The 23,836-nt window shown below is 43.0% G+C and overlaps 1 protein-coding gene across 1 annotated transcript in view; it reads left to right on the top strand.

Moving 5' to 3' along the window:
* Positions 1 to 22,981, top strand: part of SPDL1 (spindle apparatus coiled-coil protein 1) — a 37,658-nt gene extending 14,677 nt beyond the window's left edge. Inside the window, exons 6-12 of the mRNA XM_066591105.1 lie at positions 78 to 176; positions 1,366 to 1,476; positions 2,873 to 3,013; positions 6,479 to 6,582; positions 8,280 to 8,467; positions 9,287 to 9,641; positions 20,812 to 22,981. Of these exons, the coding sequence (XP_066447202.1) occupies positions 78 to 176; positions 1,366 to 1,476; positions 2,873 to 3,013; positions 6,479 to 6,582; positions 8,280 to 8,467; positions 9,287 to 9,641; positions 20,812 to 20,962 (1,149 nt within the window). The 3' untranslated portion in view covers positions 20,963 to 22,981. The remainder of the gene's footprint in view (positions 1 to 77; positions 177 to 1,365; positions 1,477 to 2,872; positions 3,014 to 6,478; positions 6,583 to 8,279; positions 8,468 to 9,286; positions 9,642 to 20,811) is intronic.
* The last annotated feature ends 855 nt before the right edge of the window (positions 22,982 to 23,836 follow it).

Below are 23,836 nucleotides of genomic sequence, written 5' to 3'. Positions count from 1 at the left end.
TCATTCAGAATTGACTGGTTGTAAACCACATTTTGGCCAAATGTTTTCTGACTGATACCTTGCGGAACTAATTACAGAAAGCCCGTGAAGTCAACCAGGACCTGCAGATTCAGCTTGACAGTGCACTACAGAAGGCCCAAGACCCCAACAGTAAAGGCAATTCCTTATTTGCAGAGGTAAGTTTTAGCAATTCTGTTTTAAAAGCTGAAGTTGCAGGAAATAACTTGACGTCCGTATTGACTGTTTTCAGATTCTTCTATGGCACCTTCATGTATTATTTATTTTTTATTTTTTTACATAGTAAAGCTACCTGCACACGGCCGGGTCGGATCCCGCAACAGAATCCGACCCTGTGCCCAGCTGGTGACCCCCAATGTCCGCCATCTTCATAAACTGTGCTGCAAACTTGCCGGCCAGCACACATGCGCAGTACAGGTTATGCCGCGCCGTCGCTAGGCGACTACGCGGGTCCTGCAACCTTTCCACAGTGATGATTGTGGAAGGGTCGTGGGGTGGACGGATGCTGCACAGAATCACAGCATGCTGCGATTTCTCCTCCACGAGCGGAACATCGTGATCGATTTCCACTCGTGTAGAGTAAATCGCGTTTTGCCATAGCTTGATATGGGCAGCACTTGCTGTGGAATCCGTAGGCGTCCACCCGCTCTGGATTCCGCAAGGCAAATTAAATCTTTATATATTGTAGTTAAATTAAAATCCAGAATAATCTGTCAGGGTAGGAGATCGTAGTTAGTCTGCTGATGGCTTTCACCACTCTCTATTGCCACCTGCCATATTTACCGAGTCTTATGCTTCATTTACATAGGATGATTATCACGCAGAATGTGTTCAAACGAACTAAAATGCGTGATAATAGTTACATCTAAATCCAAAGCCATCGTTTACTATTTGTTTGTCGCTCAGTTTAAGCAGCATAAAAATCCTCTTTGGTTCGCTCACTTTTCACTGCGTCTAAACGCTCGCCGCTCAGTGTTGTATAAAATGTGAGGCACTGGCCGTTTTTTTTTTCTCACCATCCCCCGCCCCCCTTTCTTTACGAAGATCTTCCTTTCTAAACGTTCTGCAAGAGCGCGGAAAACTAGCGGCGACATTACCTGCTTGTTCAGATCATTTGGCCGACAGTCGTCCTGTGTAAACTGGGCATTAGCAGACCCAAATCTGCCTCTTTGGAGACTGTAGCCTATGTTTATTTGTTTAGATGATGCAAGCCGGGCGTGTTCGCTCTATTGTCAGGTAAAATGAATGGACAGAGAAGTGTGATGGCGTACAGTGCGGCATTAAATAAACCTCTTAAATAAAATATAGAAATATTGGTGTCTGTCACTGACTTTTACTGTCGTTCAGGTTGAAGACCGCAGAGCAGAAATGGAGCGGCGGATGATCGGAATGAAAGTCCAGTACCAATCACTTCAGAAACAACATGCTTTCTCCAGACAGCAAATGCACCGCATGAAGGTATGACTGCAACACTAATGCTTTAGACAAGCATGCGTCTGCCTAAAGGGGAACTATCACCTAAAAAATTGCCCTGAACTACTATAATGCATGAATGGCTGAAGGGACCCTGATTTCAACAGTGTAATTATCTCCGAATTCTTTCTCCTGCACTGAGCCAGCAAATAGTTTGTACTCTGCATTATAATGTGGCAAACAACTCATGCAGGCCCTTTTATATGCAAATGAAGATGATAATGTGTTAATGGCAATTAACACTTTATGCAAATTTCTAAATCTTTCAGTTGTTTGAAATATTATCTGTGCATGTAAAAGGACCCTGAGATGGAATTTTAAAGTCACTTTACATCAATAGGAAGAATTTCAGACTTTGAAATATCTTATTAGAAAAAGTGCCCCTTTTATCCAATTATGAACCACGTCTTATCTTCCCTCCTGCACTCGCCATTCACTCTGAATTGCAAATACTGTCGCACTTTTAAAGAGACAGCCACCCTCTTTTAGCCTTATAAGCTAAGCTTATGGGCTGATAGCAGGTGACTTGTGGAGTCTGGGGATGTGTTATACTTGCCTCTCTGGTGTCGGCGCTGAAAGCGGCCACTGAATGCATTGAGTGGTGGGCACTGCTAATTAGCCCGCCCATTGTAAAATCAAAGTAGGCGGACTACCTAGCAGCAGCACCACTCGCTGCACTGAGCAGCAACTTCTAGTGCTGAAGGCAGAGAAAGTAAATATTAAACTTACATTCCCAAACTCCATAGGTTGCCTACTTTCAGCCCATAAGCTTAGCTTAACGGGCTAAAAGTAGGTTACAGGTTCCCTTTAAAAAAGTGTTTAACCCTCTCTAATCCACTGTCTGACGTCTGAAGACATTCTGATTGAAGGCTGTACAGCTTTGATGTCGGAAGACGTCCAGCAGGGTATTCTTTCTGTATATTACTGGCTGCTGTGTTGCCGGGGGCCTCTCCAGCATGTTACATACCGCAGTACTGGCTGTAGCCAGCAGATGGCTCCATTGTATAACGGCAGAAAGAGAAAGCCCCCTAGGAAACCCTGAATCCAAAATTGGATTGCAAAGGGTTAAATGCGTTTTTGAAAATCATAGATGGATGAATGTGTCTGGGAGTTAAGAGGCTAAAATCAATAAAAATGGAAAACTCTTTCTTTTCTCCCTGTCCAGCGCTGTGGCCTTGGTGCTTGCCATATGGAACTTGGGAAAAAGTGGCAGGTGGTCACGTGCGCAGTGTAAAGCACGAGACTGCCTGCTGCCTCTTCCAGGTTCCATGCAGTGGGCATCGGGGCTGCAGTGCTGGACAGGAAGTGAGCAGGATCGGTGAGTATTTCATTTTTTTTAAGTGTTGGAAAACACCTTAACAGATTGTATTCATATTTTCAGGTGCAAATAGCAACTCTGTTGCAGTTGAAAGGATCCCAGACTGACCCTGAACAGCTGGAAAGGTTACAGTCAATGGTTGCACAGAAAAACAGTGAAGTTGAGAAACTGCTAACAAAAGTGGGCCATCTAGAAAAGTGTAAGGTATGGCAAAGCACATTACTGATAGCTTGATTTTGGCAATTCTATGCTTTCCTGTTACTTTCTGTACCTTCTCATTATGACACGTGGCCAGCTCCGCCATAATAATCCTTTAGTATCTGTACGGTCTGAAAGTAGGTAACGGAAATGTTTAAAATACCAGAGTACAGGTGCTTGGCCTCCGCAGATCAGAAGCTATTGGCCTAACCTGTGGATAAGTGATCGTTGTTTCCATGGGCTGACACCTTAAAGGAAATCTGAGTGCCTAAAGGCCCATTTACCACAGCCGATGATCGTTAAAGTGCTAATCGGCAGTCGTTTTTGCGATAATCGGTGCGTGTAAAAGTGCGCCCATTGTGCGCTTTTTCAAACCCTGTTAGCTGATTGTTAAATTCAGTCCAATCTAAAAATCGTTGTTCACTTTTATCAGTAGTTCTCCACAGGGAGTGCTGATAGCATTGTTTCCCCTTAAAGAACGAAGGATCTGAGCGCATGTAATAGCCCTCGGGTTATTAACTGCTTTCAGTGACTGCTTCATTTGCACACCTAATTGCTATTAAGTAGTTGAGTAGCTACTTAATACTTTATGCAAAATGATCGCTGAAAGCTGTCATTCAAACTTTGAGAGCTTTCAGCGTTTGAGCAATCTTTCAGCAATCATCTGCTGGTGTAAATGGGCCTTAATTGTTCTTGGGCTGCGGCACTACAGTATAATGACAGGTATGCGGATTTTAGTAGTCTTTGACTTATTGATTCAGCTATTTTGGAAAAGTTGCATCTAAGTGTGCAGCGCGAGCTGGGAGAAGGTTTTTGAAATTAATCGCACAGGTGTTTTTTTTTTTTTTTAAACAATTCAAAATCTAGTATATTTTGCTTTGACCGCTTTTTGAGTTTTTTTGACAATTCCTTTTCCTGCATATAGTAAACCTATACTTAATATTTATAGGCCTGAGTAAGTTTCTTCCATTAATTGACATGGAAGCTGTAGTAAGTAGACAACAAGGTCCGAATGATGATATAGATTATTGAACAGGATATTCCTTCCTTGTAATAAAATGCAGAGAAGTATTCCCCTTTTAATATTGGGAGCAACTTTGTACATATGTGAATAATGGAAAAGATCAGACACTGCAGAACTTCTGCCGCAGATCGGTGACTAAATCTTCATGCGTTACATGTGAATTTTAATGTAGTTTTTGCTGTGAATTTCACCCTATGTATTGTGAAAGGTGACAATCCACATCATATCTGAGACGGAGCTGACCTTTTTTATTTGCACCTCATCTACGTAAAAAAAAAATTATAACCTATAGATCTATATCATTCCAAGTTCTTAAGAGCTACAGAATTTTTCATGAAATGCTGTAGACTGTTCAGCAGTGATAATAAGCATCATGATCACAATGTAGAATTTACATGCAGCGCACCAAAACGGTGTTAAAGGGGTGGTACCACAATTAAAGGTTTTCTCCTATCTTGTGGATAGGGGATAACTTGCTGGTCGGTGGGGGCCTCACTGCTAAGACCCCCCGCTAATCGCAACCGGGACTCCTGTGTCCTGCTATGCCTGTTACTGTGGGGGTCTATTCAGCTGCAGTGACATTTCTATGAATGGAGCGCTGGCTGAGAATGTGCGGTTGGCACTACATTCATATCGATGGGCTGACAGAAATTCCTGAGCGGATGCTATTGAAAGTGAATGGAGCATTTCCATGACCAGTGCTCCATTCACTCTCATCACTGTGGGGAGCTGCAGTAGTCCCAAAGTAAGGAAGATGGGGCCCAGGACCCCTCTTCTCATGATTGGTTGGGGTCTCGCTGCTTAAACTCCACCAATCAGCAAGTTGTACCCTCTTATGAGGCTAGGAGAAGACTTTTAATCTTGGTACTGCCCTCTTATTCATTCGTAACATAGTATGTTCGACTCAATGAAGACAATGTCTATCTAGTTCAGTCTCTTTCAACACCCCACCCCCTCACGTTGGTCCAGAGGAAGGCAAAAAAGAAACCCAACGAGCCAATTTGGCTCATTTGAAGGAAAGCAATTCCTTTCCGACTCCATGTAGCAGTCAGAATAATCCATGGATTAACATTTGAGTTCCTACCTAACTCTAAGACCGGGATCAACAACCCGCTGGTCACCTAATATCTAGATCCTGTAGTAATATAGCGCTCTAGAAAGGCATCTAGTCCCCTCTTAAACTCCTCTATGGATTTTGCCATCACCACGTCCTCAGGCAGAGAGTTCCACAGTCTCACTGCTCTTACAGTAAAGAACCCTCTTCTGTGTTGGTGATGAAGCCTGCTTTCTTCTAGACGTAGCGATGCCCTCTTGTTACCGTCGCAGTCCTGGGTATAAACAGATCATGGGAGAGATCCTTGTATTGTCCCCTAATGTATTCATACATAGTTATTTAGTCGCCCCTTAGTCTTTTTTCCAGGGTGAACCTCAGTTTTGATAGCCTCTCTGAGTATTCCAGTCCTCCCATTCCATTTATTAGTTTAGTTGCCCTTCTTCCTACTATCAGGGTAATTTTCTAAGTACAGCACCAATCGGGCCCACCCCACTTGCCCCGCTGCCGGCCGCAAGAAGAGACACCACACAGAGGTCTGGTATAGTTTCTCACACAGGACATGGCTCTCGGCTGTGCCAACGTCGTGCTTTATTACAGATTACATGAGATCTTATACCCTTTGTCCCATCCCCAAGGGGGTGATGGGCTCATAACCATATATGGGAAGTCCGGATTTGCGGACTGAGACAGTGAAAATCATATAACAGTCATTATCTTGATACTGGCGCCTCTGGCTTACGTACAGAAAATCACGTATTCAATTAACTCCAGTGCAAAGAATCACCCACTTAATTCTAAGAAAACGGCCAAACATGCATTCTCCATATATGGGAAGTCCGGATTTCTGGCCTAAGACAGTGAAAGTTATGTACATTTGAACATCTTGATACGGCACTTCTGGGGAAAACAGCCAAGTACATGCGGCCTTCATGTCTGGTTCTTCTTTGCTGTGTTTAAGATACATTTTGTTCAAGATACGTTTTTGTCTTCGCCTGGCAAGGCCTCTTGGAATATCTGATGTAAGGCGACATATAAGTTTTTTCTCATTTGGAATTGAATAAAACCTGCATACAGGTATAAAGCATAAAAAAAAACATATGGCAATATATATATATACCCTCACACTACACCTATATCTTCCCGTAGGATTTAACATACAGACATACCCCTCCCTTTCCAGGCAATCTGAATAAACACTTGTGAAGTGCCAGGAGGATGTAATGACTTTTGGAGCTGCAGAACCAAAACCCAAAGCAGAAAGACAATACACTTTACTTACATTTGGTTAGCATTTGACAGCAACTTTGTGTAACCGGAATACCCCTTTTAGCGGAAGACTACAATGTTTGTTTTCATGTGGTGACATCTAGCTTTATTTTCCTTTGTTCTGCAGCAGAGCTATGAAAATGGCCCATCAAAGATAACTACTGATGCCTTGGTACAAGGTGATGACGTCTATTATGTGGACTTACTTAAAATGAAACTGGAGAGCTTAAGGTGTGTAACATCTGTTTTATAGATTTCATCCACGATGGGTTAATTTTACTAAATCAATGGCACAAACTTAGGCTTTAACCCCTTAACGCTGCAGGGCGTACATTTACATCCTGCAGCATTTGGGTATGTATGAAGAGAGATTGCGGGGTGTGGCTTGATAGACTGCCTGCCCGATTGTAGTATGATGTAATGTCACAGCTGTAGGAGCGATCAAAGCATCGCCCGTCGTGGTCCCTATGTCGATAGAAAAATAAAGTTATTGTACACAGAAGATGGCGGCAGAAAATAATTTTATGTCTTTTGAAAAAAAATAAAAGTAGTACGGCAGAAAAAAAAAAAACTATGTTAGGTATCATAGCGACCCATAGAATAAAGTTATCATGTCATTTTCGGTGCAGTTTGTGCGCCATAGAAACAAGTTGCACTGAAAGATGGCGGAATGTCATTCCCCCCCCCCCCCCCCCCATTTTACTCCACTTAGAATTTTTAACGTTTTTCAGCACATTATATGGTACAATAAATAGTGCCATGGAAAAATGCAACTCGTCCCACAAAAAACAAGCCCACATACAGCGACGTCGATGGGTAAATAAAGGAGTTACGATTTTGTAAAGGTGGTAGGGAAAGAAAACGAAAAGGGGGGTGGGGGGGAGGCTCTCATTAAGGGGTTAAAGTGTACTGGATTTCTCACTGTGACTCATGGTGGATGATAAATCGTCCTGCATGAGGCTCCATTTATATACCTAAAAATATTTTTTATACAAAGCCATTTAACAATAATACCATTGCCCAAATACAGTTCCTTATGTTAAAACGTTATTTACACCCACCGTAGTCACCAGAGGAGTCATTAATTCTGTGGCTGCGCAGGATTTTTGGGTATGCTATAAAAGCTTGAGATGGAAATATTCCGTCAAATCTAGTCAGCTGTCTAATAAAGACTCTAAATTTGATGATAATTTTTTTTTTAAAGTAACCAAGATGGATGTATTACAGAAGTCTTTGCTTTTTAATACTTTCCAATCCGGTGTCCGACCTTGTTTGACATTGAGATTTCCCCGCATAGCTCCGCTATCGGAAGAGGTCTGGCACATGTTTCTAACACTATGCAGAAGAGAGCTGTAATGTCAGAGCTGTCTTCTGTATATGTATTTTACAGTATGCAGGAGAGGGGTTCGACATTGGAATTCTCTTCTGTACATTGCACTATGTAGGGGAGAGCTGCGATGTTGGAGCTCGCCCCTGCATAGTGTATTATACAGCAGAGACCTCCGACATCGCAGTTCTCTTCTGCATAGTGTAATATACAGATGGACCTCTCGAGTGTGTGTGTGTGTGTGTGTGTGTGTGTGTGTGTGTGTGTGTATAATTGCTAATAAAATCCTCAAGACATTTTATTTTTTAGTGTTTCTGTTGAGGAATCTACAGCGCGCTTTTCCACTCAAAGTAAGAGCTATGGGTGGGAAGGAAATTGAGTTGGAAAGGGTTAATGGATACTAAAGGGTCTTATTGACGAGGTATATTTGTCAGGGTTCCATATTGCACTACTCTGGCCATCAGTCATCAAAAACCTGATGGAAAAGGGCTAAATGAAGTGTGAACAGAGCCTACATGGGGTTTCCTTTTCATCTGGGTGTCATGGCTGTGTATGTCCTACTCAAGTAGTAGTTTGATCCCGTTTTTCTGCCTCTTTACAGTAAGGAGATGGAGACGATAAAGGATGAATTATCTGTGCAAAGAATGAAGGCTTTAGCAGAGAGCCAGCGGGTCTTGGAGCTGGAGCGGAAGCTCTTCACTACCGATAGGCATCTTAAACTCTCTCAGGGCGAAAACATGAAGCTTCGTGTCAGCCTGGATGAACTGCGAATGAAATATGAACCTGATGGTACTAATGAAATGATATACAAGGGCGGGTTACAGTCGTAGAGGACGAAGAGTAGTCTTCAAAATATCCACCTTTTCTGGATACAGTCAAAATTATTTGCTAAAAATGTAATGGTTTAATCTTTAGTACTGCTATCTGAAGGTGGGGGGGCTGCATGCATTTTATTGAATCGAGATCCTGCAATTCGAAGAGCAATCCACTGCTTGGTTTTCTTGCAAAACCTAAGTGTTGTCCCACTATAAAAAAAATATTAAACAGCTGGGCATGGCATAAAATAAGACAGTTCTTACCTCTCTTCAGCCCCCCGGAAACAGCTGAGCGGTTCCAGCTCCTCTTATGGATATCTGACGGAAGTCAGGTGACCACTGCTGGCGATCGCATCCTGGGCGCCATGGTGCCAGGAATTCAGGCCTTTGGCTGCAGCGGTCACCTGACTTCCCCCAGATGTGTATACCGAGAGCTGTAACAGCTCAGATAGCTCTTGGGGGGCTGAAGAGAGGGCAGTATTGTCTTTTTCCCTTCGACATCATGACAGCATATGGGCTTTTTTCAGATGTATGCTGTCATGATGCCTTCAAGAAAGGGAATTATCGGTAAGAAAAATTCCCGTTTTCTACTTTATCCCATGCCCAGTTTTAGGCCAATGTCCACTTGCATGCACAGATTCCACTGCTGAATCCCGCATGGCCCTTATGGCTTATGCACATAATACCTAGGTGAAGCAGGAATTCCTTATTACACTTGTGTGGTGTGATAGAAAACAATGCAGTAACATTATTATTTTATTCAGTTTTTTTTCTTTTTCCTTTCTACTTTTAGAAATTGTTAAATTGCAAACTCAGAGACGCAGACGAGAACAGCTTCCACTTGACTGTCCTGCTGAGGCTGTAGCTAATGGTAAAGATGTGGCTGTCCGTGTCGGTGATCCTGATCCCAACAGTCAGCGCGAAGGAAAAGAGAATCTAGCGTTTTTGTCAGAAGCCACTGCCTGCTCTCCTGAAGAGAAGCCTGCGCCTTCCGCGGAGCTAGATGTCCCCAATGCACCCATGAGTCAGGATGAACCCAGCAGTTCCCAACCTGTGAAGGAGCGGAAGAGAGTAAGAATAGCAGAAGATGTAACTGACCCCCAGACATTAAGTAAAAAAGACTGCGGCGTGACCTCTCCACCCCCCAGGTCAGTGCTTCCTCCGGTCCTTGAACATAACATTCAAGAAAGACCTAAGTCTTTTATCTGTCGCTTTGTGACCTATGCTATCCGTCTCTTCCTGTTTTTCGTAAGCTTTGCATGGTGTCTCTTTCCTATTTTTCGGCTTCCTCGGCTCAAATTTTTCAGTCCCTTTCGAAAATCGTAATGGATGAACTTTTTCTGGAATATTTGTATTTTATGATTTTAAATGCAATTGTAATTTAACGTGCGCAAACGTACGTATATTAATCCAGCACTCCAATCTTCAGTATTACGAATATCTACTGAGACTTTTAATTCTTGAAGTATGGACGAAAGTAGGGTGATGCAACCCAAAAAAATGTGACTTCGTTTGGTGTGGTTGTCAAACTGGTTGTTAGTAGCTGTGTGATTGTATGAACGGCTCTTTACCTGCACGTTTTGTACAACTAAGTGAACGCACAGTTTTACACGTATAACAGCAGGTTTACATGCAGAACTACGTGGCTGTTAACCATCAATGTGAAAACTGTGGAGTGTCAAACCGTTTTCGGCTGCATCACTTCCTACTTGATTTTTTTCTACCCTTAGGCCCCCTGTCCACGGCAGTGATTTTTTTGCCGTCGGAAAACTGCCGGCGAATCACGTCGTCTGAAGCCTTCCATAGCATTGTAATGGAAAGTGCCGGCCCTGTGTCCACGATCAGAGAATCATTGCGATTCTCCGCTCGCGGCTGGCAATTCGCAGCATGCTGCGAATCACCCCAATTCTCCACGGTCAGCCTTTCAGATTAGGATAACCACGGAGGTCCGTCTGCGGCTCCTGCTCCCGGGCGGCGGCTCCTGCGCGGCGGAGATACGCCGCAGGGTACAGCAACGCCTTAGTAAGGCTGCCTGTCCACGGCTGTGACGGAATATTGTGATATTCCGCCGCGGGTGAGGAGGGGGGGAGCACTGACAGGTCTCCACGATGAGCCTATCTAATAGATGGGCTCACCACTTAAAATCACAGGATGCCGCGATTTTAATCCCACGAGCGGAGAATTGCTATGATTCTCCGCTCGTGGACATCAGGCTATGCTTTCCATTGTTAGCCTATGGAAAGCATTCATTGCGTTACCCGCGGCCGGATTATCGCCCGTGGACAGCCAGCCTGAGACGCGTTAAGCTTATTAAATTATTTTATGTATGCACTTTTTTCATTCCAAGTAATAAATTGATGATTTTAACTGTTTGTTCTTGTAAACAGTGTGTTTTAAATGTTGATCTAACATCACAGAACTACTACAGTAGCTGTCAACACTTCTCAGAGAAACCATTCTGAGGCTTTTCATGAATTGTCTTGGAGTCCTCCGTCCAGCGGGGGATCCCACGCACGCCTCCTGTGATGCTTTCCTGGTCTTGTTACAGGAAACAAGTTTAATTTAAATCGATTAAAATATTACATTTCCTGCTAAAAGTGCACCTATGATTCACTCATAAGAGTGGAGATTGGGGGGCTGGAACTTACATTTGAAGATCTAACTAAGATATGGCTCATTACTAGTACGGGGACAGTGGGAGAGGCTGAACTGGCAGTTGCGTTTTGAGTCCTTTGGAAACTCCTGATGTTTTCAACCGAATTAGGACCGGTTGCAAACTGAAGTAGGACTGATGGATGTATTTCCTTTTGAACTGCATCCATGTAGGATTCTTTTACACTGATGTATCTGTTTGACTTGAGTTTGCAATCCATTTTTTTTGGATCCGTTCTTATTGTTGATGGGCGGTGGCCGGGCTTCTCCCTCCCCATTTGGTCACCTGATGCGTATGTATGCTTAAGAAGGCATCCATTCAAAGAGGAAGAGCGATGGAAGCAAACGGTCAGTGCAAAAAGATGGGAGCGTTCAGTTTTTTGTTCTGGGCAAGATCAAGACAATGCAAGTTGCCTTTTTTTTTTTCTCCTAAGGCCTCATGTCCACGGGTGGGTCAGTTTTCCGCACAGACTCCAGTCCTGCCCACAGCCTGTGAGCCCTGCTTGCCTGTATTTCCCCAGCAACGGCATCCGCGCGGATCTGGCCACTTCACGGCCATGCGCAGTACAGGGTTTTGTTTTGTTTTTTTTCTTTCTAAATCTCCTGCTTTCCCGCAAGATCCACAGCACGTCCTCAGTTGCAGGTAGGCCACGGATCAGATGGCTTCCATTTCCTTTAACCCCTTCACTGGCAGGTTTCTTACCACCCTTTCAGACCCACAAGTTTTTTAATCTAAGCCTAATCATTTAATTTCAACTAATTTTGCAGTTGCGTTCCAAGAGCCATAACCTTTTCATTTTTCCATTGAAACGGCCATATGAGGGCTTGTTTTTTGCGGGACAAGTTGTTTTTTTTTAGTGCCATCATTTTTGGGTATATATAATGTACTGCATAACTTTTGTAAAAACAATTTGTAGGGAGATTGGGGGAAAAAAAGAAAATCTGCCGTTTTGTTTTTTTGATTTCATTTTTACGGCATTCAGCGTGCAGAATAAATAGTGTGATATCATTATTCTCTTAGTCAGCACAATTCTGGTGATATCACGTTTATACAGTTTTTATGTTTTGCTATTTTTGTACATTTTAAAACTTTTTTTTTTTTCTTAAAGGTTTGCTTTTGTGTCGCCACATTCCAAGAGCCGTATCATTTTATTTTTCTATTGCCAGACCTCTAGAAGGCCTTGTTTTTTGTGGGATGAACTCCAGTCTTCATTTATCTAATTTTTAGGAACATGTAAAATTTTGATCGCTTTTTATTCCATTTTTTGTAGTGGCAAGATTAACAAAATCTGTAATTCTGGCATGTTTTTTATTTTTATTTTTCACTGCATTCTCTGAGCTGTATAAATAATGTAATAAAGTAATTCTACAGGCCGGTACGATTATGCCAATGCCAAATTGTAATCGTTTTTTTCTTTTTCGCTACTTTTTCACAGTTTAAAAAAAAAAAAAAAAAAAAGAATTTTAAATCACCCTCCTTTTGCCATATCTATAATAAAAAAATCAAAATCATGAAAGAAAAATACATATTTGGTATCGCCGTGTCCATAAAAGTCCAATCTATATTAAAGTAGTGCATTATTTACCCTGCACGGTGAACGTAGTCTGAAAAAGTGCATTTCTGGCTTTTCTTTTTTTCCGGTCACGCTGTTTCCCGGAAAAAATGCAATAAAAAGCGATCAAAAAGTCGTATGTATTCCGAATTAGCACTAACGTAAACTACAGGACATCCCGCAAAAAATCAGCCCTTGCTCAAGTACGTTGACGGAAAGATAGTTGTTGCGCGCAGAAGATGCAGCAGAAAATAATTTTAAAAAATTAAATGTCTTAAAAAAAGAAAATACAAGCACTACAGCAAAAAGAAACCTATACAAGTTTGGTACCGTAGTAATCGTACTGACCCAGAGAATAAGGTTATCATGTCATTTTTGTTGCAGTTTGTGTGCCTTAGAAAGAAGACGCGCCGAAAGATGACGGAATGTGTTTTTTTCTTTTTCTTTTTTCTTTCTTTTGTTTCATTTTACTCCACTTAGAATTTTGTGAAAGTTTTTTATGGTACAGTAAATGGCACCATTTGAAAACTCGTCCCGCAAAAAAAAAGCCCTCATACAGCAACGTCGATGGATAAATAAAGGAGTTATGATTTTTTTTTTTTAAAGGGGGGGGGGGGGGGTCCGCGTCATTAAGGGGTTAAATAATGTACTAACTTTCTTCTCTGGGTTATTACAACGCAGTGATACCACATGTGTAATTTTGTTTTAGATTTTTTTACAAAGTAAAGGGTGAAAGGTGTTTATTTTTATTTCTTCCATGATTTTTTTTTTTTTTTTACTTTTTTTTAAATTTTTTTATTTTTGTCCCTTTAGGGAACTTCCACAGAGACCCATCAGGACCCCCTAATCACATTCCGGGTGTCCGATGGTGACAGCCCTTTACATGCTGCAGTCGCATAGACCGCAGAATCTAAAGGGTTAACACAGCGGAGATCGGAGGTTTTCTCCATTCTCTGCTGTGTAAGAGCTGGTGCCCGGCTATATCCTCTGACAGCCAAGCACCAGCTCTCCCTGCCACAGAAACCATTGGCTGCCTTCTGACAAGCCCCATAGTCTCTGTGGCAACCTGTAAGCAGAGCAGTGCAGGAGTTTGAAAATAGAAGCGGGAAGTTGCCGACAGATTGATAATCTCTTCCTGCTTCTTTTTAAAGTCCTGCACTGTTCTGTGTGGGTCTGTGCAGGCAGAGCACACTGCCACAGCTTATGGCATTGTGCTCTGTAGGTCCCATAGTGAAACATAGCCCGGAAGTCTTCTGGGCTATATCGCTATGGGCAGTGGAGCTCGTCCCGGAATATTTCTGGGCATGCCACTCAAGGTATTAATGGAAGCAATTAGTGCAGGATCCACACAAAAATAAAATATGCTGCGATTTTTTTTTCCGGACCAAAAGGTCTGCAAATCAGATCCGCATGCTTAAAGGGGTTGCATGCACAGAAGACCTGTGCGGCGCGAGCACGCCGGAGCGGCCCCTTCAGCGCAAGCGCGTCTAATCCAGGGAGAAGGCGGCTTTGGTCGGCGCCATGGAGACGGGGACGCCAGCACTGGAGGGGGTAAGTGTATAACTTCTGTATGGCCAATATTTAATGCACGATGTATATTACAAAGTGCATTAATATGGCCATACAGAAGTGCTTAACCCCACTTGCTATCGCGGGACAACCCCTTTAAATTAATTTGCAGACGCCAATGTTTCCCTATGGGCACCTTGATTTGCGACTCTCCCGCGCAGGTTCCGCAAATAAAACCCGTCCATGGACATGAGAACTGAAGCAAACGGACTCAAACAGAAACCTAGTTTCAAGCAAAAAACTACCGTATATACCGGCGTATAAGACGACTTTTGAACCCCGAAAAATCTGCTCTGCAGTCGGGGGTCGTCTTATGCGCCGGTAATACAAAAAAAAAAAAAGTGTAAAAAAAAAAAATTTTATTACTCACCTCCCACGGCGTTCTGTCGCGCTCCGGCGGGATGTCGCTCGCTCCGGCAGGCTGTCGCTGGCTCCTCGTCCCCGCCGCAGCATAGCTTTCTGAATGCGGGGCTTGAAATCCCCGCTTCCAGAAAGCTAATACACACGCCGGCAGCCATGACAGCATTGAATGGCTGTGATTGGCTAAAGCACACGTGGCTTCAGCCAATCACACTATTCAATGACATCATTGAATGGCTGTGATTGGCTGAAGGCGCACGTGTTAGCAATCACACCCATTCAATGATGTCATTGAATAGTGTGATTGGCTGAAGCCACGTGTGCTTTAGCCAATCACAGCCATTCAATGATGTCATGGCTGCCGGCGTGTGTATTAGCTTTCTGGAAGCGGGGATTTCAAGCCCCACATTCAGAAAGCTATGCTGCGGCGGGGACGAGGAGCCAGCGACAGCCTGCCGGAGCGAGCGACATCCCGCCGGAGCGCGACAGAACGCCGTGGGAGGTGAGTAATAAATTTTTTTTTTTTTCTCCACTGAATACCGGCGTATAAGGTGACAGTTGGGGGGTCGTCTTATACGCCCCGTCGCCTTATACGCCGGTATATACGGTATATTGTTTTTAATGAGTGTTTTTTTTTTTTTAATTTTTAACCAGTTTGCTACCATTTTTGATGCAAAAACTGCCTGATTCAGATGTGAAGTCACACTGCTTTCCTTCAGACAGTTGCCATCAGCTCTGCCAGTGACATTTACATTAATGTTTCAAGATGGTTCCTCTTTTAAGTGGTCAAATTTGATATAACTTTGACAAATGTTATGGGGTGCTCATGTATTTTAAAGGCATAACCAAAATATTAACCCGTACACGTGTGCCCTCCGGGACCATTGGTCAAAAGTTTTAGAATACCTCAATTTTCCAGTTCATTGATATTTACTGTTTAATGGTTTAATGTCTCAAATCTACTTTAAAATGGGAGCATAGAGCAAACAAGCTGAGTGAAAATAATGAATTAGCTTTAGTTTCACCAAATTAAATCCAGATTTTTGAGTCTTCAAGGTGCCCCTCCAGCTGCTATAACAGCTTTACACGATAGAGGCATTCTTTCTACAACCTTTTGGACCTCCTTGTAGAATCGGAGGGTTCGAGGGTAATCTAGCCGTCCTTCATGTGTTCCCTGAAAATGGTCCTTTGGTTCAAATCAGAAACTCAGACTATTATTGTTTTTCAGGTTATTTGCTGGACTTTAACTGTGTTAATGTCAAAAATAACTGGAAAATTGAGATGTTCTAAAAAGTCTTGACTGATGGTGTAGAACGGGCCCGCTCCGTACATGGCAGGTGCATGGTGGTCTTTGGCAATTCTTAATGAGCGCTGCGCCTGAAGTTACAAATGCCGACCATTGCAGTAATGACAGCGGGCGCGCGATCATCTGATTGGCTGTGGACTCCAGCTGATCAACTACTGATGACCTTTTCTGAGGATAGGTAATCAGTCGTATTTGCCTGGAAAACCCCTTTAAATCGTTCCATTCGAAATACAACTTGTCCCTCAAAAAGCTAGCCCCCAGACAGCTACTACATTGGTAGAAAAATAAGAGGTGCGCTTTTAGGCGTTTTAAAGTAGTATTTCCCAGCTCCGGTCCTCGTGGACCCCCAACAGGTCATGATTGCAGGAGATCCTGTAGTAAGAACACCTGTGGCAATGTCTAAGGCACTGACAATAATTATATCACCTGCTGGGGGTCCCTGAGGCCTGGAGTTGGGGGAACATGGTTTCAAGGGGGTTTTCCAGTTTTAGCTTATTTAATTTATATACATTTGCAAGATTTTTTTTTTTTTTTTTTTTTTAGATCAGTGAATGAGAACATTCTTATCTTGAAAGCTTAGGATGCAAACCTGTGCAAGCTAGTCCTGCTGTTACCTAAGAAATGGATACAATTGTACTGAGTCTAGGCATTTCTCAGATTAGTGAAGCTAATGCTTTTTGTTCACAGAGCATTGCCTTGACTGTTTCCCAACCTTTTCAGCCTTGGGACACCCTTGTATCTTTTTGCATAAATGCTGCTGAAATTTTGCAGCTTTTTCTCTACATGTATACATACCCTAAAGGCCCATTTACACGCAAAGATCTTTCAACGGATTGAAAGTTTTAGCAATCTTTTTGCATAAAGTATTAATGGCCAATAATGTGCATTAACACTTTATCAGCTTCAATTGCATGTAAAAGGGCTTCAAGGAGCTGTTTGCAGAGCCCAGCATATAATAATGTATATAATAATCTTTGTATAGTGCCAATTTATTCTGCAGCGCTTAACCCCAGTATGTGATTAGTCACACACCCAGCTGTGAGAACAGCTGCATTGTTCTCTATGGGGCTGCCAGCAGAATACAATGTAATCTCCCAACTCCCGTGGAGAACAGTCTGTTGAGAGATACTTTATCTCTCTGCTACTGGACAATGGATTTTAAGTTCACCTTAAAATCCTCATTCAGACTAAAAATGCATGATGCCCACGTTTATGTATAATGATGGTCGCTCATTTGTGGTCGTTTTAACGAATTTTGAGTGATAATTGTTGCATGTAAATGGGCTTTTAGGCTGGGTCCACACGGGGCTGATTTGCTTTGCAATGTCCGCAGCCGAAAGTCTGCCTCAGAACTCACACCATTTAGTACGGGTTTTATTGTGTATTTTTGTGCGGAATTCACCCTCTGATAGAGATGATGTGAATTCTGCAGTGGAAATCGCGATAAAAATGGCATGCTGCAGGATTGAATTCCGCACAGCTTGTCAATCTCCGCACGGGTCTTGTGTGGATTTTTTTTCTGCAGTTTGGATGAGATTTTGAAATTCTAGTTCACACTTTGCTACTACTGTAAATGCCGCGGAATTTCCATGTGCAGGGTCCTCGCGGTAAATCCGCCCCATGTTGACCCAGCCTAAAGGGGGTCTCCAGGCAGTGCCCACCAGTGTTGGAGCGAATGCTCTGCTCCAACCTCTGTATAGTGGCTGGCAGTTCAAAACTGCAGGTGCTGCCCTCATTGAAATCTCGCTGTTCTGACCCTGGTATATCCTAGGGGGCGCTGCCTGGGAAACTCATTTAATGTCGGCTGAGTTATTCTCCGCCTTGGGTGTACCGCGGCACTCAATGCCTTGACTGCATGCAGTTGTATCCACTTCTCATCTGAGAGCAGGATTGGCTATGTCCATGTAAAGTGTTCCGGTATTACTACCGCATGCGTCCACGTAAGGTTTTTAATAAGCAGCGGTCAAGAGACCATGTCAAACAACAAGAAAACAAAATAAGTTTTGGTTGTTTCTTGACCGGTTTTCACTGACCTCAAACTAATCTTGGAACTGGTGAGATAATGAAACACAAAGTATACTAGGAAGTTGTAGAATCTTTCATTCCTACAGTAATTAAGCCCCATTACTATAAAACCTCTTTATAGGAGCCCATTCACACTTGCATATTAGGGTCTTTTAGGGTTTTCCTTCTCTTTTTTTGGAATAGAGAAACTTAATTAAAATGGAAATATATCCCGTTTTTTCCTCATTGATTTAATTTTTTTTTCAAAAACCGGAAAGGAAGTTATAAGTCTTTCACTTAAAAAACGGAAATCAAAATGAATAACCTAGAACATAATGAGTAATTATTTCTAGTATTGTTCCTGTGTGTTCATACACGTGGGTGACTTTTGTCCCAGACTGAGAGTTAGAGATGGGAGAATTGCAGCATGTCGTATTTTTGGGGTATTTTTCATTTGTTCCTATGGCTGCATGAAGAATTGCATTGCACTCAAATGTAAATGCGACTGCGATGTGTTTGATTTTTCTACTATGAAACAAGATTTTTCATGCACATGACAATAGCATGTGCTGAGGCACAATGTGCTTTTCTCCCAAAACGCATTGCACTCACAGTAAGATGCAAGTTTAAGAGCGCAATATCCTCGGACCGATCGTGTAAATACAGCCTAATGGTGGCTGCAGATGCAAATACGCTCGCCTCAGTGCAGTCTTGTTGTGCAGTAAATGAGGCTTGCTTGCACGCGCGCCTGCGAACTTTACTGTACATATTTGCGTAGGCACGGTATGTCCACACGGGCGGGGGACATTCTATCCAACAAGCAAAATAGCCTCATTATAATGATACATGCAACTATGGATCCATGTAGTGCCCTGTTTATGACAATGATGATAGTTGGTTATCTTCTGTCTAGGAATGGTATTAACACGGCCAAATCTTAGATGTGATCAAAGTACAATAATCCCTTAATACTGAGTTTTCTCATAAGGGCAGGGGAAAGAAAGAACCCCTACGCCTGCCCCCACCTGGGGAGGAGGGAGTGAAGTATCCCGTGGACGTTCTTGGTCCAACCTCTCTTATGCTGGGGTTACTGAAGTGGCTTACAGGTAGTCGCTGTCACGCAGGACTTGGTTGTTTTAGTTTATATTTTGAGGAAACTATATAATTAAGACTGTACGATGTTGGGTAAAGGGATGTGTTTATGGCTGCTGGTATGTGGTGATGGTATAGTAAGTGCAGTGGAGCAGAGGTTGTATTGCGGAGTACTTCGCGGTAATGGGGTTATGTCGAGTTGCTCTGTCACGGAGACCTCAGTATGTTTTGTGCCGCCAATAAGTTGCACAGTGGTTGTCATCCTGGGATAATCGTATGTCACCAAAAACTGGACCGGCACTGATGAACTGGTCGTGATTTGTCTTATGGGAGAATGTTTCCCAAATGCCAGTGTGATTGCAGGCTGTGCGGACTAGCGGGCATCGGATAACTGCCCGTCGTTCTGCTGCTCACATCAAGCGTCAACGTTTGGTGATGGAGAATAGCAGAAATATCTGGAATATTAGCGGGTCTAAGAAGGACAAGGCAAGTGTTGCAGGAAAAGGCTGTTTGTATGGTGTTTGAGCCCTTCATCAGAACTACGTAGCTGTCATTTTATACTGTGTGTCATGTAGTTAAACAAGTTGAGAACTATGAAAGTAAATGAATTTCTATGCATTTATACATTGAGTATACTAAGTTCTGCCTTGATTTTTCTACATATACGATTTGTTCCCAATTTTACTGTTCTTGAACTTTTTTAGACCGGTGTAAAGTTGTAGCTTCACACAGTTCATTGTCTGTTATTTGTGTGCTCATATCCGCTGGTCAATGGCATGAAAGGATTGTTGGTGTAGATACAACATGGGCTTCCAGGCAAGTGTTTTCCGCAGTCAGCATGCAATGAATTGCGTACGGCTGCGTGCCGACAAATCCCCAGGCACTATCTTGGCGGGTGTAATATGCCCCAAGATAGAGCTTGTCACGTTCTTCCTTTATTTTGTGCTCGCATTTTGCATGCTGTGTGAGGCACCATTGAAAGTACTGTAAAGTTAGTTACCATGAATTACGCACACAGCCCTCGTGTGTAATATGCGGTAAAGGCTGGTGTGAAAGAGCCCGAAGGGGACCATTTTTAGAGGGTTCTGTTTTTTATTTTTCAAATCTAGCATAAGGCTGCCTGGACATGGCAGAGCCGGATCCCACATACAGGAGCCCGGAATCCGACCTTGGCATTCACGGATGCTTGTCTTTCACTTCATCTGGACTGCGAAAGGTCCGCACGCCTTGCTGTCTGTGCAGCAAAGATTATTATTTTATTTATTTAAACTCCTGCTTTTCCCGCGTCATTGACTACCAATGACATGGCATCCGCGACCTTTCCGCAATGTCAACTGCAGAAGGGCCGCGGGTCAGACTGCTTCCATTGATTGAAGCCACCCAAGCGTAATCCACTCAAAAATAGAGCATGCTGCGGAAAGAACCCCTTTTGAGGAACAGCCCTCTGCACACACACTGGGGTCTAACCATCTGATGGGGACTCTTGTTCTGGGTCGTCCTATTTCAAAGTGGGGCAACAAGTGAACCTTGTATGGTGTCCTTTTATTAGGCATTGCCCCAAAAGGGGTAAAAAAAAATTGTATGTGGCTAAGAGGCTTTAAATTCTTCTATGGCGTCTGTCTGTGCTATACGCTACTTATGTCCCAATTCAGCAGTGCTAATATCTTGTTTCCAGCCCAGGCTATAACTCTACTGTCTGACCCGCTGCTCTGCCCCCACATCACTTGCCATGCTTTCTTTTCATACAACAGTTTTGAAATGAGACTGACTGTTTGCCTGTAGGTCGTCTGCCGAGGTTTCCAGCAATGAGCCAACAAAAGCTGAGGAGGAGAAAGACTTGCCAAAGTATGAGAGAAAATCAAGACACAGAGCTCAACCGGTCCTACATGTGTCTTCAAAACCCACCTCAGTAACACAATGTCCGCAGCAGTAATACAGATACACAAGGAGTTTATGTAAAGTCCATTTCTCTAGTTTTATAAAGTTGTCTATTTGTTGCTTTGGGATCTGATACAAATCTTTGTCCTTTTAAAGCAGATTATCTAGGGAAGAAAATGCTAATTCAATCCTGTCTGGGTCCAGAGGTGCAGCCATCGGGTCACATGGTATAGGGTGTTCCTCCCCGATCTCAGTGATGTCATTGCAGGGTGCTGGCTGTCAGGCTCATTTCAATAGCTAGTGTCACAGCCGATCCACAGACGGGCTGGATTGACAACTAACCCCCTGCCATGAGATCACTGACAATGAGAGGGGGAGACAGAAACTATACCTTGTGACCCACTGTCTGAAACTTCAGGTTTTGGCTCAAAAGGTAGCCACAAAAACCTGTGTGTGAAATCGCCGTTAAGGCCAGCGTTACACATTTTACATTAGTTTTGTACTGTGCGACATTAAAATGTTTCATCTCTGTATGTTACAAGAACATTAGATTTGTGCCCTCAGAAGGATGTTCTCTTATAGCATACTTGTATAGAAATCATTTGCTCAGTATTCCAAAGACTAAGCAAAAAGGAGTTGACTTTTTCAAGTGATTTGTATTTCAAGGTCTTTCTGGGCAAAAAAACCCAACTTGCATTCATTTTAAAAGTAATGAATAACTTTTTCGACTGGTTCTGATATTTTATACAGACACTAATCGAGGGGTTTTGTTCTCCTCTTTTATGTAACTTGACTGCAAGGAAGTATGGTGAGCATTTTAAACACAAAAATACCAGAACTCCTCACTTAGGGCTCTTCCCCACTGGCAATAAGATGTTCCAGCAATGTGCGAGGGAATGAAAACGCATGAGTTTGAAACTAATGATTTTCAGTGTTTTTACTCACTGCAAGTTGCTATAAGAAAATCTGTGATATCGGCCGTTGTTTTCAATGGGGCTGGTAGCAGCAGGGCCGGCCCCATTGTAATCAATGGGAGAAGATCCTGAAAGAGTTTTGGAATCCGCCATAGCAGGGTAAGAGGGGGTGGAGCTACAGAGGATCTCTTATATATCTCCCTATATTTGGAGAGATAGGGGGCTGGGCTAGAGGGGCTCTCATAGTGACTGAGAAGCCCTCTAGCCCCGCCCCCATCTATCCAAATATGGGTATCTATGTAAGAGCTCCCCTGTAGTTCCGCCCCCCTCTCTCTACTCACTATGCGGTGTTCCAAAGCTCTTTCAGGATCTTCTCCCATAGATTTCAATGGGGCCGGCCCTGCTGCTGCCAGCCCCATTGAAAACAATGGGCAATATTGCAGACTTTCTTGTAGCAACTTGCAGTGAGTGAAAACATTGAAAATCATTGGCTTCAAACTCATGGGTTTTCACTCACTTTCGCATCACTGGAACATCTTATCGCCAGTGGGAAAGAGCCCTTATACGGGGATTAAACTTTATTTGGGAAATACCAAAAAATACTGTAACCGATCTCCGGTTTAATTTCAGATTGCCTTTTTTTCTGCTGGCTTCACACATGGGAGTCATTGGAGTTTAATAAAGAATGATCCCTAAAATGTTCTCAGTGTGAAGAGTTTTCATTTTTAAAACAAGTTCTTCAAATCCGTTGAATGTGAAGTCTGTGCAAGAACGAAAACCTTCTTTTTCATTGTTGTAGGCTTTGTACTGCCTTGTGTACCCGGTGACAAGTGCACCGTGTGTGGGGAGGGGGGGGGGGGGGTCACTATGTATGGTTTTACCGAGGCCTGGCCTGTATTTCACTGCTGAACACGTCTGCACTTGTTTATTAACAAATCTAGAGACAAACTATTTCTCTCCCAATGTACCCCACTTGTGTCCCCCCTCTTATAAATGTATTCCTGTAGCCCCAAGGATTGGATGTCTATTGTGGGAGGTCTATGTCTGGACATTTCTGCATGGTTTATTTATTACCTCCCTGTTCATATAAGAGAAACTGTAACTGTTTACTACAAAGGATGAATTGTTCTGTATTTATAAATAAAACCTAGTTCAGTCAATCTTCATTGTTTGGAGCGTCTGGTGTCTGAAAAAATAAAGAATAAGATATAATATTTTTTTATATAATCTCCAGTGGTTCACAAGTAATATTTCAGCTTTGCTCCCCATTGGTATATTGAAGGTTTATATTACAGAAACGCTACATAATGAAAACTAGACACAAGTCTCAGAACGTGTACCTAAAAATGCAGTTAAAGGGGTTATCTTGGACAGGGTTATGCAAAGCTTGCAGTAGTAGAATCACAAATACTGGCACTTCCACACTCCACCACCAGCTCTACGGTCCATGCTTGCTTTTACTACTGGTTGCAGGGAGCTTGTGATGACAGCCCTGACAAAAGCGCCATGTAACCGCTATAGCCAATCACCAGCTGCCCAGCCAGTGAATAGCTGCCACGCTCATGTGACCCAGTACTGGGTCATCATGGCTACACTCCCGGCAGTGAAGTTCAGCGAGGACCGGTGAGGCGGCAGCAGCGGGGAAGGGAGGAGCTCTGACTGCTGCAGGCCTTTGTGGTAACACTGTCCCTGGATAACCCATTTAATTGCTTCAGGAAATGCTGCCTGATTACCAGTAGGGGTTAATTCATATACTGCTGATCTCTTGCTAAAAGTTTTGTGACTGTCCCATTCACCTGCATGAGGTCTTCAGAACCAGTAATTTTATTTTAAAAATTCATTCCATGTATCTAAATGAGGATCATTGTGAATTTCTGAACATGCCCAATTCTATGTAATAATGGGTATGCTTGCTAAGACAAAGCCACTGCAGCTTTGAATTATGCAAGGATGTTACGTCACGTGTTGAGGCCCATTTACACAACAATTATTGCTGAAAATGCATTCAGAATGAG

Source organism: Eleutherodactylus coqui, chromosome 2 (genome assembly GCF_035609145.1).
Source record: "Eleutherodactylus coqui strain aEleCoq1 chromosome 2, aEleCoq1.hap1, whole genome shotgun sequence".
In the NCBI taxonomy this organism is placed as follows: domain Eukaryota; kingdom Metazoa; phylum Chordata; class Amphibia; order Anura; family Eleutherodactylidae; genus Eleutherodactylus; species Eleutherodactylus coqui.
This window is presented reverse-complemented; position numbering and strand designations above follow the sequence as displayed.